The 19,374-nt window shown below is 39.5% G+C and overlaps 1 protein-coding gene across 15 annotated transcripts in view; it reads right to left on the bottom strand.

The window, feature by feature from the left end:
• The window catches only part of ROBO2 (roundabout guidance receptor 2), a 1,648,891-nt gene that overhangs the window by 566,215 nt on the left and 1,063,302 nt on the right, over positions 1–19,374 (bottom strand). The window contains exon 1 of one of the 15 annotated variants that reach the window (XM_060297905.1): positions 18,389–19,082. The exons of the other annotated variants lie outside the window; for them this stretch is intronic. Within the exon in view, the coding sequence (XP_060153888.1) occupies positions 18,389–18,449 (61 nt within the window). The 5' untranslated portion in view covers positions 18,450–19,082. Of the gene's footprint in view, positions 1–18,388; positions 19,083–19,374 lie in introns of those variants that run through there. 15 annotated transcript variants of the gene reach the window in all.

Raw genomic sequence — 19,374 nt, 5'->3', positions numbered from 1 at the left:
TAAATACCTTCCGCCCTATCCCCGAGCTCCACAACCGCTTGTCCAAATGGCAGTCGCAACACTCCTTTTCTTTCTAAGACTCTGCTCAAGTTACCTGACAGGTGTGAAGCTGTCACCTGCAAAGCCCATTAGGTTCCCGGGGGAAAATAAGATAGAATCTAGGCGATAAGACAAGGTCTAACCCCTTCCTTGATGCGTAGCCTAGTCTCACTTGCTCATAGGGTGCCCCGTGCAGAGGTCTTGCCTCAAGGCCTCCAGACCAGAGTTCCTCCTGAGAAACTGCTGCGCTGACACCTCAGTTCGGGGACCGTGCGCAGAAGCCACGCACAACACTCAATCCAAGATGGCGGCGGCGAGCCGTGCGCAGAGACGCTGCGCCACCTGGAGGCTGAGCAGAGCAGCTGCGACTTCCCCGAGAGAACCAGGCCCCGCCTCACGCCGGCAGGTGGGATCGCTATAAAGCAGCCCCGCCCACGGCCTGTCAGTAGAGCTGTGTACTCTAGAGCGAGAGCCCACCTCTCCAGTCTCTGATCAAAGAATAAAGCTTTACTTTGCTTCTGAACTACTGGCATGAGCAACACCAGGCAGGAGGACCCTTGCTGGGGACCGATTTGGGAGAATCAGTAAGGAAGCTTTCTCTTTCTCTAGGCAGCCTTGCATGGGGTTCTCAGCGCAATGTACAAATACCTCAACTGCAGCAGGACTTGAGGGCAGTGACAGTATTTAAGTCGGCGCTTGGGATCTAAAGAGCTCAATCCACTGCACATAGTAGGTGCACTCTGAACACGTGCTGAAAGGATGGATGAAGAGTGATGAAGTGGGAGAAATAATATGGGCAGTGTGTGTGGGGGGTTCATTTTCTGGCTCCATCTGCGTCTTGCCCCATCCCACCACATTCTTTCTTCTACTCCTCTAAAGAAAAAGCAATGATTTATATTCTACAGCAAACTATAACCCTTAGGCCAAAGCTGGCCCACCCCTTGTTTTTCTATGACCTGTGGGTAAGAATTTTTTTTTTTTTTTCATTTCTAAACCATAGGGAAAAAACCATAGGGGAAAAAAAACATAGTCAAAAGAAAAATGTTATTTTGTGAGATGAAAAAATTATTTAAAAAATTAAAAATTCTGTGTCTGTGAATAAAGTTTTACTGGAACAAAACTCTGCCATTCATTTGCATATTGTCTATGGCCACCTTCTCCATTCAAAAGGCAGAGTTGAGTAGTTGTGACAAAGGATGCCTTATGGCCAGCAAAGCCAGAAATAGTCACTACCTGGCTCTTGAAGTTCTAAGGCACCCCAGTTCACAGCATCATGCTCCCTTTCTTAGCACAGGTACCAGAAGACTGTTAGATCAGGATGGCGTTGATCAGCCTTGGCAGTCAACTCTGCATTCTTTCTGTTCTCTTGGGCTTATCATTAATGATATAAAATAATCACCAAGCTCAGGTACTAGCTTGTATATGATGCCTATCAAACAACTGAAAATGTCTGAAACCAAGAAAGGTGATTTTTAAAACCAATGACAGGATATTGTTCTGCCCCCTCCAAATAATTTATTCAAAATATTGAGACCAGAGGAAAAACACAAAAAAAGAATGCCAACTCATGAAGCCAGTCTTACACAGTATTTTCCACTCCTGCTATCATCTTGCAGTTCTCTACAGAACAGAGACTATCAAGGATTTCACATTTCTCTTAAACTGTATAGCCCCAAAGGGTGCATGTCTAATAAGACCTCACTAATTTGAAAGTAGATTATGTTCTGGATCCTGCTCAGCCAATGAGTCTGATTACAATTCTTGTCTATTTACATAGTGGACTCATTGTTTATTATCCTTCCTTTGAAATACGATGCAACTTCGCATTAAGCATCTCCTATCATTTAAATCAACAAAAATGTTAAAATATGAGTGTTTTCTCCCTGAGCATAACTCATTGCTTCCAAGTTTTTCTGATTTAGTTATGAAAAGTGGTTGGTGAAATACTTTAAACGTGGTTACATTTTGCCAATCTTTCCCCTCAATATTTGAAAAAGTTTAATGGGATCCATCTCAATACTGTTTCTCATCTCTATAGGTCAGGATATACAGAGGCAATAAGTACATCCTTCTCTAGTTTTAAGTGGACAGACATCTTCCAAAAGAATCTGTCTTTGTTACTCACTCCTGCTTCTATTCTGCCAATATCTCTCTCCCACACTCATGTTCTGGCAAGGAAGTGCAAAATGAAAGAAGTATTTCAACTGCACTTAAGCCACGCTCACTGAAAGAGAATCTCCACAGTCAGTGATGCAATACTCCCTAAATGGGCACTATAATCCCCTGACCTTTAAAACTGGGACATAACACTCCTAATCTGAATCGCATTTTCTCCTGGTCTCCACTCCCATATTTATCCCCTGGGCCCTTTCAGTTTTATTGCTTTGCTGGCTTCTCTCTCTAGTTAGATATCTAGGTTTCTGATTATTTCCCTGAAGAATTATTTTACATTTATATATGGAATAAGGCATTAGTTCATAATCTGCTAACAATTTTTGCTGCCTAAAGTTTCCTAAATCATTTCTATGTTCATTAGGGGGTATGGGTAGCTGGTGGGGGAAGAAGTTCCCGATAGCTTGCTAATGTTGAAATATGTCAATTTCTTTATCATTTTGTCCTCTCCTTTATGTCACTAATAAAGATGTTAAATCAGACCTCACTCAAAGCTGATCTCTAGACATCACCCACCAAGTCGTTACATTTTTATCTCTGATTGCCCTTGGGTATTACCACCTCTTAACAAGATATTTCACTTCCACAGAGTCACAAACAGGTTACAGGAGGCATCATGCCGAGTTCTTTAAATGTTGTTTGTTCTCATATTCAGACTCCAGTGAAGCCTTTTTAATGAACATGAGTACATATTGAAGAGCCAGACTAAGCTGCTACATCAAAAATAAATGTAAAATGAACAGAAGAATTAGAATAATTTTAAAAGAACACTGAGGCTTGGCTTAAATTACCATCTAAATAATAACAGCCTGGATGACATTAGAATCATGCTGAAAAACAGTATGAAGAAGCACCACCTTGCATTTTCTAGTTGCCTACACAGGGCACCAAAACCAGAAGCTTTTCCGTCTATGCACCTCAGATGATAGGCAAGCTTTCTAAACCTTACACAACTTTATTTGAACTGTGCCATGTACTCAATGCAATCAAAATATATAAAGAGAGGTCATAGGGATGGATTATAATGATAACATCCCAAATCCCTTATGCTAAACTAGCCTATAGATATAAACATATATATGTGTATATATATATGTATACATATATATATATATACGTATCAATATATAAGAACTTCTTTGTAAATCATTGACTGCCCCTTATATCCAAGTGCTCACGGGAAACAAACACCTGCCACCCTTAACATTTTCTCATTAGATGTTTCTCTAAAATCTCAAGTGTATTGTAATTAGTTTCTTTATCAAACAAACAAAAACGTGATTTGGATGCTGTGAAATAGATCGGTGTAGACAACATTTTGAATATAATCACTTAACATCGTGCTTTTAGTTTGATGGTCATCATAAAACATTGCCAAAATATAAGAATGGCTAACTGATTTTCCTATAAGCGTTCATTTGGGACATTTTTACCATTTCAGTTGTATCTGACAATAGCCACTATTAACAGTTCATGAAACACTATTTTTTTTAACGACTACTGGTGGTATTGAAAATTTAGCAACTTCTTTTTCAAAAGCATTGACAATATATAAGATCTAATTTGCAAAAGAGCCAAAGTAGTATGAAGACCTTTCCTGTCTGCCTTCCCCCCCCCGCCCTTAAAAACAGAAGGTATTAATCACTGGATTTCAAAGGCAGCTGACTGATGCTATTCACTGAGTAGGGCATTCTCACTAATGTGGCCCCATGAATAACTCTCAAGGCTTTTATTAGGGCTGAGTGGACTTCTTAGCAGCACAGCCTCCCTTTAGCAACCCTCTTCCCCTCAGGCTCCAAAAGGATTATAGATAGCAGCTGAAAGAAAGCATCATTGGTAAAAACAAAAGTGTTTAAAGGGGAAAAAAATGGGAGCAAAGTGGACATATTGGAGACAAGTCATGATTCATGGCCTGTACTGTGTTCCGCCTCTCTTTTTCTTATTCAATACACTCTTTAGTTTTACTGCTGGATAAGAGGGGACCAGACCAGTGCACTTCTCCTAGCAACCAATATCAGACAGCAAAGAAGCCATGTCATCTGCTCAAAGGGAAAACGGAAGAATTTGGGGTCATACAAAGCCAGACACATGTTCTTTTGCATCTGATCCCAAATTGATTATCAAAAAGGATTCAGTAAATGCTAAATAATTCTGTTTTATGTGAATGTTAACAATCCATAGAACTAAATATCAGCTTGTCCGCTTGCTATAGAGCAGAGTTTCAAATGCTGGTCCAATTCATTTCGTTCAAATGTTCCGTTCTTCACTTTTCCAACACCCCCTCACTCCTCATTGTTCATAGAGACTGCCTCTCCCAGGTATATCCTTGCACTTCCTGGACTATTTCAAATGCAAAGATCACACATAAACTCCTGTAACACCCCAAGTTCAGAAAGCTTTGAATTGCACCCTGAGAAAGATAGACTATAAAAGCAATTGCCTAGTTGTCTTATTTGCATGCCATGCTTAGTTGCTGCTTAGAAAGATAAAAACCACTTTCTGAAAAGAAAAGTTACACGAACTTGGAATTTAAATTTAACATGATGAGACGCTTTTACTGAGCAGCTCAAAAATCTGGGGAGTTTCATAAGATCCAACTGGTGAACATCACAGGTGTTACAGTTTAACAGAAAAGTACAATAATAATTCATAGCCCAGGAAATGTTCTTCATAAAATAACAGTTGTCTGATGGATTGTGAGTAGAGGGCAGGTATCAAACAACTCAGAAGTTTATTCATATCTTACAGTCATGTGTGTATGGGGCAGGGGGGGATAAGAGGTATCTCTGCCCAAAATCTGTACCCAAAGGTGTACATATTTTTCCCATTCTTTATTCTTTCATTTTGTATTACAAGCTCGCATTATCCAGGCTTTCAAATCACAAAGGCGAATTGAAACACTTAAAGACTTTTGTACTTAGCTGCAGAATCACCTACAAGTTTTCAGGATAGCCAGTGAGGAACTCCCCTGTGAACTCTGTTAGCACTTTCTTTTCTGATGAAGTTATTCAACAGCATTTGTGAGAAGAAAAGGAGGCTGCAAACCTCAACTGAATAACAGCTTGAAGATTTGTAAGTACAGGGCTCAGGTACCATGGAAATACATTTTCATTGTTAGTTTTTAACTCTTGAGATTATCACTGCTTCGAAGAAAAGTATCCTCACAGCCCATTTTGAATGAAAAAAATGCTGAGGTATGTTAAGTTACCGGGCACTTTCTTTTTGAAAGGTAACATTCTTCTTACTCTGTATCTCCTCTAATCAATGATGCAGATGCAGTTAGGGAGGGGTTCGCATAATTTGCATTTGGGTGAAGGCATCTTGTAGTTGTTGACATGCAAAGGTGTTTTAGAATGAACAAGCTGTTGCATATTTAAGGTGGGGAAGCTGAAATGCCTGCTCTAGTTTTAATAGATCAACAATTAACTCAGTTTTCAATAACTACTCATTATTTGACCACACATTAAAGTTCACTTTAAAATAAAGAGATACAAAACTCAACTTAGAATGCCTATTGCTAGGTTCATCCTGAATTTCCCTTAATTTACTGTAACCCTGAAAACTACGTTTTATAATTATCAGATGTACCTTAACAAATTAGTGTCCTGTATTCGAGCATTTGCTAGTATTTGTAAGTATATATTGTTAAACTTTAAAGTATGGCTATAACGTTGATTTATAAAATTTATAACCTTTTCTTTATAAAGAAAACCTCTTGACTTAATTTTTTTGAAAGTCAAAAGTTCTCCCTTTTTTGTTCTTACTTATGAACATTTAAATTGGTTATAACCGTTGCACAGGTTTTGGACAAATCCTTTAAATACCAAATTGTTTCCTTGTTCTTTGCTTAAGCTTGAAAAGCAGTGTAATGAAACAGTTGAGTTATATTCCATGTTCTCCAGTTCATTTCCAAAAAGGCTTGGGACCAAAAACTAGGGGAAGAGATCCCACATCAATCCTTACAACAGAAATTAAAAAGTGGCTGTTGGGCTTCCCAGGTGGCGCAGTGTTTGAGAGTCCTCCTGCCGATGCAGCGGACACGGGTTCGTGCCCCGGTCCGGCAAGATCCCACATGCCGCGGAGCGGCTGGGCCCGTGAGCCATGGCCGCTGAGCCTGCGCGTCCGGAGACTGTGCTCCGCAACGGGAGAGGCCACAACAGTGAGAGGCCCGCGTACCGCAAAAAAAAAAAAAAAAAAAAGTGGCTGTTAACCCCTCTCCTGAGCTAAAACTGCCATATCACATACAGTTCTAGTCACAGTGGCCATAAACTAGCAAGTACATTGGCTTAAGACTATTGTTATTTTAGTATTTAATTTTTGAATCCCATTTATTCATAAAGAAACAGTAAGTACCATTGGTCATTAACGAATGAAAGTGGATGTGAATCATAAGGCTAGTGGATTTTGACTATTATCCATAATCAAATCATTAAGCCCATATCAAAATACAGCCCCCATGCAGACTGCACAATAACTCATTATTTTCAAAGATGGATATTTATGGTTTGGGATAATTTTTTTCCAGGATAAATTTTCCCCTTTAATTGTACTCAAACATAATGCAAATGATAGGACATTTAACAAAATGACTTACAGTAAGAGAACTTAAGCCTGAGACGTTGAAGAGTACACGGTCAAATATCTATTTTTTTATATAAGAATCTTAAGTCCTACCATTAATTAGTGGTAAAGCTTAAACTGGAGTCCACAGCTTCTGGACACCCATGGTGTATCCCTTCCACAATAGCAATGATTTTGCTTTAGTCAGGTTATCCTTGATATATACACAACCACTCAATATGCAAATCTGGTTAATGGATAATTGTAAAAAGTATTAGAATCAATGATGTCTATACTAGATGTAAGAAAGATAAGTGGGCTATTCAGGAAAAAAATGTTGAGTGGAGACAATGTTAATTTTTAAATATTTTCTGTACTAGAAGTGTTTACTTGGAATTCAGTAAGCTTTGTCTCTTAAAAGATTTATCTTTATGATACTTTATATCAAAAGCACCAAGTAAAAGATGTAAATCAGTAAATGTGAACCAAAACGCAGGGTTTTACTAGCATGTTCTGTTTGTTAACAAATTTCTATTTGTAGTATGCCTCTCTTGTTTATTCCTTTCATTCATAATACCACTCACTTGGGAATCCCATTTGCTCTGTAATCAGCACATGATGCAATGGAAACATACATGTCATAGCACGTTTGTCACGGTTGCATAGGTGTGGACACAGATGAGTCCCCTTAAGAGGCAACAAAAGTTCTTATTTAGTCACCTGAAGACTCATGCTTGAAAGGTTATATGAAAATCTTCGTGAAACGCATCTCAAATGTAGTTCATGATTAGCCTGATAGAAAAAGTCCTCTTAAATTTACTTCTACTCCATACTAGGAAAGGAATACCAATAGAATAAAAATACTACTACTACTAAAAAATAATAATAAATAACACTTAATTGGGGTTTAGTAAGTACCAGGCACTGTTCAAAGCATTTTAATATAATTTCTACACATATAACATATATATGTAACATACAGATGTATATTACATATATATACACATCTAATTCCATATATGATAACATATCAATATATATGCACACATATGTTCCATATACATATATATATACATACATGGGTATATATATGTGTGTGTGTGTGTGATTAATATATATTCATCTATTCCTCATATCAGCTATTTGAGAAGACACTATTATAATGCCAATTTTAAAGATAAGTACACTCAGAATGGTTAAATTATTTGCTCTTATTCACTCAGTAGTGTTTGTTGACTGCCTTTCAGTAATTATCTCACACTGCCCCTCCATACAACTATGTTACAATTAAACTAGACTCCTTGCCTTTCCCCTAGCACACCTTTGTCATCTCCATGCCATTCCTCCTGCTATTCCTTTTGCTGGAATGCAATTTCCAATCTTTCTGTCTATTAAAAGTTCACTCTTGGGCTTCCCTGGTGGCGCAGTGGTTGAGAGTCCTCCTGCCGATGCAGCGGACACGGGTTCGTGCCCCGGTCCGGCAAGATCCCACATGCCGCGGAGCGGCTGGGCCCGTGAGCCATGGCCGCTGAGCCTGCGCGTCCGGAGACTGTGCTCCGCAACGGGAGAGGCCACAACAGTGAGAGGCCCGCGTACCGCAAAAAAAAAAAAAAAAAAAAAGTTCACTCTTCTTCTAAGGCCCACATTAAGTGACCCATTTGGTGTTGACTCTTCCCAGATTGCACTAGCTGGAAATCATCTATTCGTTCTCTGAGTTCCCAGACTATGTTGTGTGTTCCTTCAACCTCACACCCTGCTCCCTGCATTTACCGGATACTATTATTTTAGTGACTTGAATATTTGTTATCTTCCCTACTAAAGAATCATCTCCTTGAAGGTGGGAACTATTTAACTTCATTATGTCCCTCACAGAGCCCTCAGCAAGGTGCTTTGTTTATAAATAGGTGCTCAATAAGCATGTGCTGAATCAAATGAATAACCTCAAGGTATCTCAAGCTAATTCCCTTGTTGACATGTTCGGAAAACAGCTGGCCATTTTCGGTTAGTTACAAGAGCCTGGAACTCTTGTTAAGGAGTTCCAGGGTTGAGAAGCTGGAAATAGTCTTTTGAGAGAAGTGTGGTATAGAGATAAAAAACATCCCTGGACTCTAGTTTCAGCTCTGCTACTAAGCAGCAATAGGCTATGTGACAAGGCACATAAAAACTCTGAGCTTCACACATGCACCCCAATGTTCACTGCAGCACTATTTACAATAACCAGGACATGGAAGCAACCTAAATGTCCATCAACAGAGGAATGGATAAAGAAGGTGTGGTACATATATACAATGGAATATTACTCAGCCATAAAAAGGAATGAAATTGGGTCATTTTTAGAGATGTGGATGGACCTAGAGACTGTCATACAGGGTGAAGTAAGTCAGAAAGAGAAAAACAAATATCGTATGTTAATGCATATACGTGGAATCTAGAAAAATGGTATAGATGATCTTATTTGCAAAGCAGAAATAGAGACACAGACGTAGAGAACAAATGTATGGTCACCAAGGGGGGAAGGGGAGGGTGGGATTAATTGGGTTATTGGGATTGACATAGATACACTATTGATACTATGTATAAAATAGATAACTAATGAGAACATACTGTATAGCTCAGGGAACTCTACTAATGCTTTGTGGTGACCTAAATGGGAAGGAAATCCAAAAGAGAGGGGATATATGTATGCATATAGCTGATTTACTTTGCTGTACAGTAGAAACTAACACAAAATTGTAAAGCAACTATACTCCAATAAAAATTAATTTAAAAAAACCTCTGAGCTTCATTCTCCATCTGTCCAACCAACAAGAGAATTGTACCACAAAACTGCAAAAACTTCTTCTAGCTCTGAGATGTTATCATTCTGTGATTTACATTTAGTATTGTTGAAGTCTCTGCTAAAAGTGACAATTTCAATTTGGGTTAATTTCATTTGTAAAACTTTACAGGACAACTGAAGAACATTGAGAAGATAATCACTGAAGGGATTAGAAATTAGGACTGGACTTCCCTAGTGGCGCAGTGGTTAAGAATCTGTCTGCCCATGCAAGGGGACACGGGTTCAAGCCCTGTTCCGGGAAGATCCCACATGCCGCAGAGCAACTAAGCCCGTGCGCCACAACTACCGAGCCTGCACTCTAGAGCCCGCGAGCCACAACTACTGAGCCTGTGTGCCACAGCTACTGAAGCCTGCACACCTAGAGGCTGTGCTCCTCAACAAGAGAAGCCACCACAATGAGAAGCCTGCACACTGCAAACAAGAGTAGCCCCCACTCACTCCAAATAGAGAAAGCTCACGTGCAGCAAGGAAGACCCAACCAGCCAAAAATAAAAATAAATAAATAATTTTAAAAAAAAGAAAGAAATTAGGACTACTGGAAACTTAAAGCATATTATTATCATATAAAATTGTCTCACTACAAACTTATATCCAACTTGTAAAGGCCGTTCAACATTTTCTTTCCATGGTGAATTGAAAGAATATATTTACCTCATACATTGCGAGTGGGAATGTAAAATGGTATAGTTGCTTTGGAAAACAGTCTTGCAGTTCCTCAAAAGGTTAAACACAGAATTACCATATGACCCAGCAAGTCCACTCCAGTTATACACCCAAGAGAAATGAAAACATACGTGTGCACAAAGATTAATACACAAATGTTCATAGCAACGATCTTTATAATAGACCCAAAGTGGAAACAACCTAAATGTCCATGAACTGATAATTCAAAGAATAAATGATGTGGAATACTATTCAGCAATAAAAAAGAATGAAGTACTGATATACACTACAACATGGATGACCCTTGAAAACATTAGATGAAGGGAAAGAAGCCAGTCACAAAAGACCATATATTGTAAGATCCTATTTGCATGAAATATCCAAAATAGACAAATCTACAGAGACAGAAAGTTGACTAGTGGCTTCCTCAGGCTGGGGAAGGGATGGCAGATAAGGAGCAGAATACTTGGCTTCTTTTTTTGGATGACAAAAACGTTCTAAAATTGGATTGTAGTTATGGTTGCACAATTCTCTGAATACACTAAAAACCACTGAATTGTACACTTTACATGAGTAACTTGTTTGTGAAATATAATGTGAATTATATTTCAATCATTTCAGTGAAGTTGTTGGGGGAAAATATTTAAGCAGCAAAATTTAGAGAATGTCTATGTTTGCTTTATCTCAGTTTTAAAAAATAAATTTTCCGGTAAGATTCCTTTGAGTTATTTTCTTAAAATCAAAAGTAGGTCTATAAAGAGGGTCCTACCTGCCAAATTCCTGGGTATATCTCAGTTTAGTATCAGTGATGGTAAATAGGGTCCTAGACATGATGATTATAACAGTAGATAGGGTAGGGTAATTCCAGTTGCTGCAGGTATTTTAATCTTCCTCTTCTTTTTCAAGTATTAGTGAGCTATATAATTGGAGACCAATTTTTAAAGTATTCTTTTTAATTCTATGCCTGAACTAAAGTAATCATTTTTATCTGTTGCTAATGCTTAAATGAAAAGTTGCCCCAAAGGTGAAGAAAAGTCTCACTTTTTGGACTAGATATCATTGTATAAGTCAAAATGCCTTAGTCAGATAAGAGTGTATGTGGTCCTATTAAGGTACATTAGAATCATTTGAAGGAGTGCCCTGTCAAAATATATACACCACTCAACAGTGTGCTAAAACATCTAACAGTGTTAGTATGGAGATTGGGAGTGACCATGTAAGTCACACCATTGTTGAAAATACTCTTGGTTAGAAAAGAGACATATCAAAGCAAATAGTCAATTCTATATCTCCTGCCAGGTGAAAGGTGGAATACTAAATCATCAGAAATCATGATGTCATTTATGTCAAAATATGCATGTTTGATAACTCTCTCTCTCTAAAGAGAGAGAGAGAGAATGAGAGACAAACACAAATACACACCCCCAAATAAATAAATAAACCTAGTTCAAATGGTAAACGTTTCACATGTTGGGCTAGGGCATGAAAAGAAACATCTCAAAAGCACTCCATAAGCACATTTTCATTTATTCAACAAATACTTGATTCTACTATGTGTCATCCTGTGCTCTAGGCACTGGAGGAACACAGGTAAACAAATAGACAAGGAAAGTCCATGCCCTAGGAGCTCAGTAGAAGAAGCAGACAATAATCATACTAACATATGCATACAGCTAACAGTCTTCTAAACTCTAGACGGTCTCCCTTCAGAACAGAAGGCTTACTGTCTAATATAGTCAAGATTTGCTTACTGTCTAATATAGTCAAGACAATGTTTCCCTCCAGGCCAAAGGTTAGGCAGATTTCCTTATCGTCCACTATAAAATATCCTGGTTCCCAAGCTCAGGGCTCGTCAGCTTTGTGTGTGCACCATCTACCTGGCCCCCACTGCATTGCCCCTAAGGGTCTTCAGGGAAAAGGTAAATCTATACAAACATGAAGTCATGCTGCTTGCTGTGACATAACTAATGAAATCTACCACCTGTGACCCAGGAGTTTCATGTCCTTTGCCAGCATTCATGAAGTTGTAGCAGTCTAACTTCTTAGCTCGCAAGTAGGGTACAATGTGGGTGCCTTCAAGGTTGTTTATACAAACACGTGCATGTGCGTGTGGACACGTGCTCACACACCCACATAAACTTTAAGAAGGTGATAAGAGCTCAGAAAAATATTAAGATAGGTAAGGGGGGTAGTCCAATAGTGTTTTGAGGGGAGCATTTTTACATTAGGTGGTCCATATATCTGAAGAGATGATATTGGATAGGGACTCATTAAACCAATTGAAAAAAACCCATGCCATGATCAGGGGAAGCACATTTCAGGTGAAAGAAAGAACAAATGCAAAAGCCCTGAGTCAGGAACAAAACATCAAAAAGCAAGGTCTAAACCTAGGTTCCAGTAGGGAGTGTGAACAGATGAGGTCAGAGAGGCAGTGAGGGACCTGAATTTGAAGAGTCCTGTAAACTACTGCGAAGAGTTATCAGTGGAAGCCATTAGAAGCTTCTGAGCAAGGTGCTGCCATTATCTTATTTACATGCTTTTGAAAGGTCCCTGTGGCTACTGGGCAGAGAACTAACTGGTTGGAGGTAAGGTGTGGGGATAGGAAGAACAGAAATGGAAGCAGGATGATCATTTATCAGATTATTCCAATAGTCCAGGTTTTGACCAGGATGGTAGTGGTTGAATTAGTAAGAAACATTTGGAATCTATTTGAAAATGCATCAAAACAAGAAGATGAATTAATGGATGCCTAGAGGAATGGGTAAACGGATAGATATGTGGTAATCAAGTATAGTAAAAAACGGTAGAATCTACATGGCAATATGAGTGTTCACTGTAAAATTCAGCTATGTTGCATGTTTGAAAATGCTTATATTAAAATGTTGGGGAAACACTCACAAACACACGCATAAAATTTTAGGTATCAGGGTATATTTCAAAGGATTTACTAACAAGTCAGATATGGGCTGTGAGAACAAGTCAAAAATGATTCCTAGTTTTGGGTCATGATAAAACTGTGAATAGTGATGCCATTCACTGAGCTGGAGATGACTGGAAGGAGAAGCCAATTCTATCCCTGGCTTGAGTTTGGTATATTCATTTTAAAAATTATTTTATTGAGGTATAATTGACATACAACATTATATTAGTTTCAGGTGTAGAACACAATGACTCGCTATTTGTATACATTGGGAAATGATCACCACAACAAATCTAGTTACTATCCAAGTCTGATATATTCTTCTTAGATATCAAGCAAAGATGTCATGTAGTCAGCTGGATATGTTAAGTAATGTACGGGCGCTGGAGATACCATGGTAAATAGAAGAGCCAAGTTGTAATCTCATGGAATTTACATTCTTCCACAAGTGATTAGGGCAATTTGAGAAGTATCAGAATAAAGAAGTATTTAAAACCCATGCGACCAGATGAAAGACATTAAGGATTAGGTGCAAATGGAGGAAAAAACACTAAGGATTGAGGCCTAGATCACTCCAATGTTGTTTTGTTAGAGACAGGTTTTTTGGGTGAATATGCTACACTTTAGATGCTATATTAGACTTCTGCTATGCTGAAACATGGCCAGAGTTTATGGAAATTTCCCCTTAAAAGACTTTATGTCATCATTCATTCATGCTTCACTCAATAATTTAAAAAAGAAGAAAATCATTAACAACATCAATGTATTGATTTGGGTTGACAGGGCTATACCTGGAAACACTATAAGAAGCATAACAATACTTCTCTTTGAAAATAAATCTCTAATATAGCACTCTATAACTTTCTGCTAGAACTCAGGTCTGTAGACGTCTGTCTGCCTAAACTGGAAAAAGAACTATATAAGTTTGCATCAAGCTCTATAGGATTGTAAAAGAAAAACGATGAGTCAAGACCCCAACTGGGTATATCCAAAGTTAAAATATTATTAACATATCTCCTTTAAATGCAGATTTTCTAAATTGTTATCCAAGACACCTCTCACCTATTTTCTTCATTCTTCAAATATTTCTTTAATTCTTTCCACTGGGTCCAAAAAAGAAGGAGGGGAAGGAAGAAATGAAGGCGGAAGAGAAAGAGGTGGTACAGGAGGAGTAGGAGGAGAGCTAGGAATAGAAATAAGTAAAAGGAAAATCTGGGCTTCCCTGGTGGCGCAGTGATTGAGAGTTCGCCTGCTGATGCAGGGGACACGGGTTCGTACCCCGGTCCAGGAGGATCTCACATGCCGCGGAGCGGCTGGGCCCCTGAGCCATGGCGGGCCCGTGATCCATGGCCGCTGGGCCTGCGCGTCCGGAGCCTGCGCTCCGCAACGGGAGAGGCCACAACAGTGAGGGGCCTGCGTACCGGGGGGAAAAAAAAAAAAAAAAGGAAAATCTGTTTTTTCTAACTCTTCAAAAATCAAATTGCACATAGGAAGTAAATAAATAAATAACTCCTATGGACTGCAGGAGCTACTGAAGCAGATATTACTGAACACACACATCCTACATACGTAAGCTCCCTTCATTACTATATATGTATCCAAATGTAGGCAATGTTCTTACATATCCATATTTTTATTAGCAAAGATGCTATTTTATACAGGTTGCTCAAGGATGCAATAACTAGAATTTTTTTTTTTTGGTAAAATCATGACCTTTTTTTTCTTTAATATACTCTTTTCTCTATGTATTAAGAAATCTTTTTGGTTTATGGTCCACATGTTGCCTAGAATCAAAGGTTATTCAAACAAAGCCAATTCAAACGTGGTATTAGTGTATAGTTGCAAGAAGAAATTTCAGGTTACTTATATGCAATTTAAGTTCTGAAATGGACTACATACAGCTACAATAATGAGTCCATTACTGAAAGAAGCACTTTAGCAAAACCTATAAACCTATATGAGATTATATATCTGCACCATGCACACGTATCATCTTTCTCTCTCCAAATATCACAAGTGCCATTTTCATTTTAGAACAGTTAAGGATTGAAGACAAGAAATATTTTCATCTTAAAAACATCTTTTCGGGCTTCCCTGGTGGTGCAGTGATTGAGAGTCCACCTGCCAATGCAGGGGACACGGGTTCGTGCCCCGGTCCGAGAAGATCCCACATGCCACGGAGTGGCTGGGCCCGTGAGCCATGGCCGCTGAGCCTGCGCGTCCGGAGCCCATGCTCCGCAACGGGAGAGGCCACAGCAGTGAGAGGCAAAACATCTTTTCACCAGTATTGTAAAATTATTGAACTGACACAATGTATTTAATATAGATATAATCCAACAGTCTTGTGACAGTTCATATTAGTTCCCTGTAAATGATTACAAAACCATATTCTTATTTAAAAATAAAGAAAATCTGGAGAACAAAGGCTAAATTCAATACATATTCTCATACATAATAGTAAGGAAAAATCTGCATTTGGTTAATTAATCTGTATCGAATGAGATAATCTTTATTTACATCCCAAATAGAAAAGTTTGCCTGTAGTTCTCAATTAACTTAATATTTATTCTCTACAGATTCCTACAGACACAAGATACAGAAAAATCATAAATAATAATGGCACATAACTTTCATGAGGATGCAAAACTCTAACATTTTTCATATACTATAAAAATGCACATATAAATAACCCACCAAGCAAATTTCAATGCAAATCTATGTATCATTTGTCACTGAATAAAATTAATTTCTGTGTCTAGCACAAGGAGAGTCAGTATATCTTTCAAATGGTACAAGCTTCTCTAAATTTGAAATTCATGGGGAGAATAAGCACACACTTCTAAGAAGGATAATAAGTAACTAGAAATCATAGAACCCTGGAAAAGTAAGAAGGCTTAGAGATCCTACAAACAACCCCCTCATTATATATGTAAACACACAATCCCAGTGTGTTGAAATAGCCTAGAGGGCAGTGTTGTCTACATCCCCAATTTTTAACAATCCCCATGGAGGGGCTGTCATCATTAGGGGGTAAACCAAGGGCAATCCAATGTCAAACATATGACTTGCATACTAATTCAGTAAGTGTCCACAGTTTCCATTGCTTTGGACATAGTAGATGCTAACTACAAAAACTAGTTTCACACACACAAGAATTTAATACTACCTTTTCAACTCCTCAATCTTGGGCATTTTTCACTACATTACTATGAACGTTGCTGCACAGTTATGGCCCAGACACAAATTACCCCCTTATCCTATAATGTTAAAACAGAACAAAGGTCCTAGGTGTATCTGTGGGACAGGAAGGGCAAGGTGAGTGGAGAGCGGGAAAGAAGGGAGGGAGCTAGGATACGAAGGAGGGAGGGAAGGGGAGAAATGATGTCTTGCTACTGCTGTTCCAGCAGCAAGGTGGTTAATTGCATTTGTTTCATATATCTCCAAACACCCTGGTACATTAATTACATTCTGTAACACCAAGCTCTTCTGATTCCCTCTGTCACTTCCACTGAGCAATTTAATTGTATTCCAGCTAGCTACACAACGACTGAAAAAAAAAACAACAACTTGGTGATAGTTCTGTAATCTAATATATAGTTTATAATGCATTTCTGGCATTGCAGTATATAAATTCATGGTTTGTGAGGACATATCCAAAAAGTTATATTAAAGTCTTATTGTGACAATCAAAACACTTGGGACAAAACCTTTTTGTGATTGTCATCTAAATGTATTACAAAGGTAAATGTATTGAAGAAGAAAATGTCTGGTGAATGATTAGATATGATTAGAGATATTGCCACAGTAGAATTCACAGTGATTTACTCCTATACATCTACTACTTAGAAGGGAAAAAAGAAAAAAGCAGTGTGCCCACATGAACGCTCGCCTACTATCGCTGGGGGGCATGGGTACTTATGTAGTCCAGGATTGAAAACAGCCACTTGACTGAAGGTAAACTCATCCTTCTTGCCTCATGTTTATAGAAGGGCTTCCTTTTTGAGTCTGATACATGGGGCTCTGTGCAACAGCCGCTGCCAGGAACAAAGTTAGCTCCTACAGGCGGGCAAAAATAGGCAGTGTCCCAAATAATGACTTCGTCCACAATGCAAATACTGGAGGAAAGTTTATGTAGCAACAAGCTACTATAATGGCTCAAGTATCTGGACCAATACACCTCAGATTATTTATAAGTACAGTAATTAAAAATCTAAAGTACTACAATCCACACATGCAGGCAAAAATATCATGCTCTAATCTTCTCTTTAGACCAATTATTTCTATTGATGTGAAAATTAAAGTCGCTAGGTTAATACCAAATTGTTCTTTTGACTTTCTTCTTTGGAACAAACAAACAAAAAAGCATGTTAACGATTCCTTCCACTCATCATTCAAAAGAGCTACAAAAAAGGATTTTGCAATCCTCCCACAGGAAACTGACATCCTATGAAAATACCCCAGGAAACCAAATCTGAACAAAAGACAGGAGAATCAGAGGCAGAATGCTGTCTGCTTGACAGACTGACTCAACCTAGAGGGAGACACCTACAGCACCTGTTTCAGATCCCCATTGTGTTTGCCACTAGGGACTGAGCTGAGCGTTCCGTACCCACAGCCAGCCCACAGCTTCTGCTTCCCCCTTCCTGGAGCCTCGCCCTGTCTTACTTTTGACAGTTTTCTCCCTATGATCTAAATCTTCATTCTGATATCACGCTAGGAGAGCACTTACCAGCACGCAGGTGATACACATTGATCCCTGAGATCCCTGACTCAAATTCCTAACCTACTGCACCTTCACTGGGGTATCTATTACTTACTTCACTTGAATTTCTAAGCCAAAGTTCAGATACAAGAACAAACCCCAAATGGAGAACAAGCACAAGAGTATTAGACTCGTTCACGAGATTTACTTTCACATTTCTTTTTCTAACAAAACTGAGAGCCCATCATTTATTACCCAACTCCTCAATTAATTAAGTAAATTACAACAATAGGTGACTCCTAACACGTTCCATCTGCAGCAGTTTAGAAACAAAAGACTTAAAACCTCTGCTTCCCCCAAAGCCCCCATGCCTGGCCAAAAGGGACCAAAGGATATAATGTCATTTTATTTATAGCCCACATCCAACTCAGAAAGAAATGTTGGGGGTTTTTTTTGGGGGGGGGAGGGACAGGATAGAAACATTTTAACTTACCATCAACCCGAACATATAAAAATCCACAGAGCAGTAGTTGTGTAAACATCAGCCGACTCATTTTGACATATTAAAAAGGATCCAGATTGTTTAAGAAACCAATCCCAGAGAGCAAAAGTACAAAAATAAGTATCAAAAAAAGAGGTAGGTCCAAAGTTTAGACTTTTCTAGCTGCTAATTAAGTCAAGAAGAGCAAATGGCAAGATCAGAAGGGGTTAGTGGAGAGGTCTTGAATGGGGCACATTTAGATCCATCCAAATTAACAGAGAGCACTCCCAAGGCTGCTGTATTTCCTCACTGTGGCTTCCTAAATTCCCACGAATTCAGCCCAGCCGGAGGGATTATTCAAGTGTGTCTAACCCCCTCTCCTCAGGCTTCATGGCAATCCAAAGCCAAGTTCGTTCTTCAGAAGTCAAGAAGATGACGGGAGAGGAAAAAGACCTAATTCCTAGAAAGTGTTCCACAAACTTGCCAGCGCGCTGCCGAAAAAAAACATTGGCCTGCCCACTGGTTTCCTTTCCCCCGGTCTCCGTCTGGGTAGCAGCTCCACGTCCAGAGTTTTTTCACTAAACTTCCATAACAAGGATGTGTCAAAGCAACACTTTGCAGGCGGGCCGATTTGGCGGCCCTCTCCTTTGCAACCTCGTTGCCTCCCTCCACCTCTCTCGTTCCCGAAAGAGAGGCAAAGGGAAATAGGGACGAGGCGGGTGGAGAATCCGAACTCCTACGTGGTGGGGCTGCAGGGAGGGAGGGAAGGCGGGAGGGATAGAGGGGCAGGGCTGAGGCTGCTGCCACCCCCCCGCGGTGCCGCCTCCGAGCGGCTGTGAACCCGGGCGGCGGCAGGCGGCGGGCGGGTGCGGAGCGGGGCGGGTGAGCCCAGGGGCCCAGGAGCGGGAGAGCAGGGGAGCGCGCGGTCCAGCCGCCCGCCCGGGTCTAGCTGCCAGTCCACCTGGTACGGCCGCCGCCGCCGCTGCCGCTGCTCCCGC

Source organism: Globicephala melas, chromosome 4, assembly GCF_963455315.2.
Source record: "Globicephala melas chromosome 4, mGloMel1.2, whole genome shotgun sequence".
Taxonomy (NCBI): domain Eukaryota; kingdom Metazoa; phylum Chordata; class Mammalia; order Artiodactyla; family Delphinidae; genus Globicephala; species Globicephala melas.
Note: the sequence above shows the minus strand (reverse complement) of the source record. Positions and strands in the feature narration are given on the sequence as shown.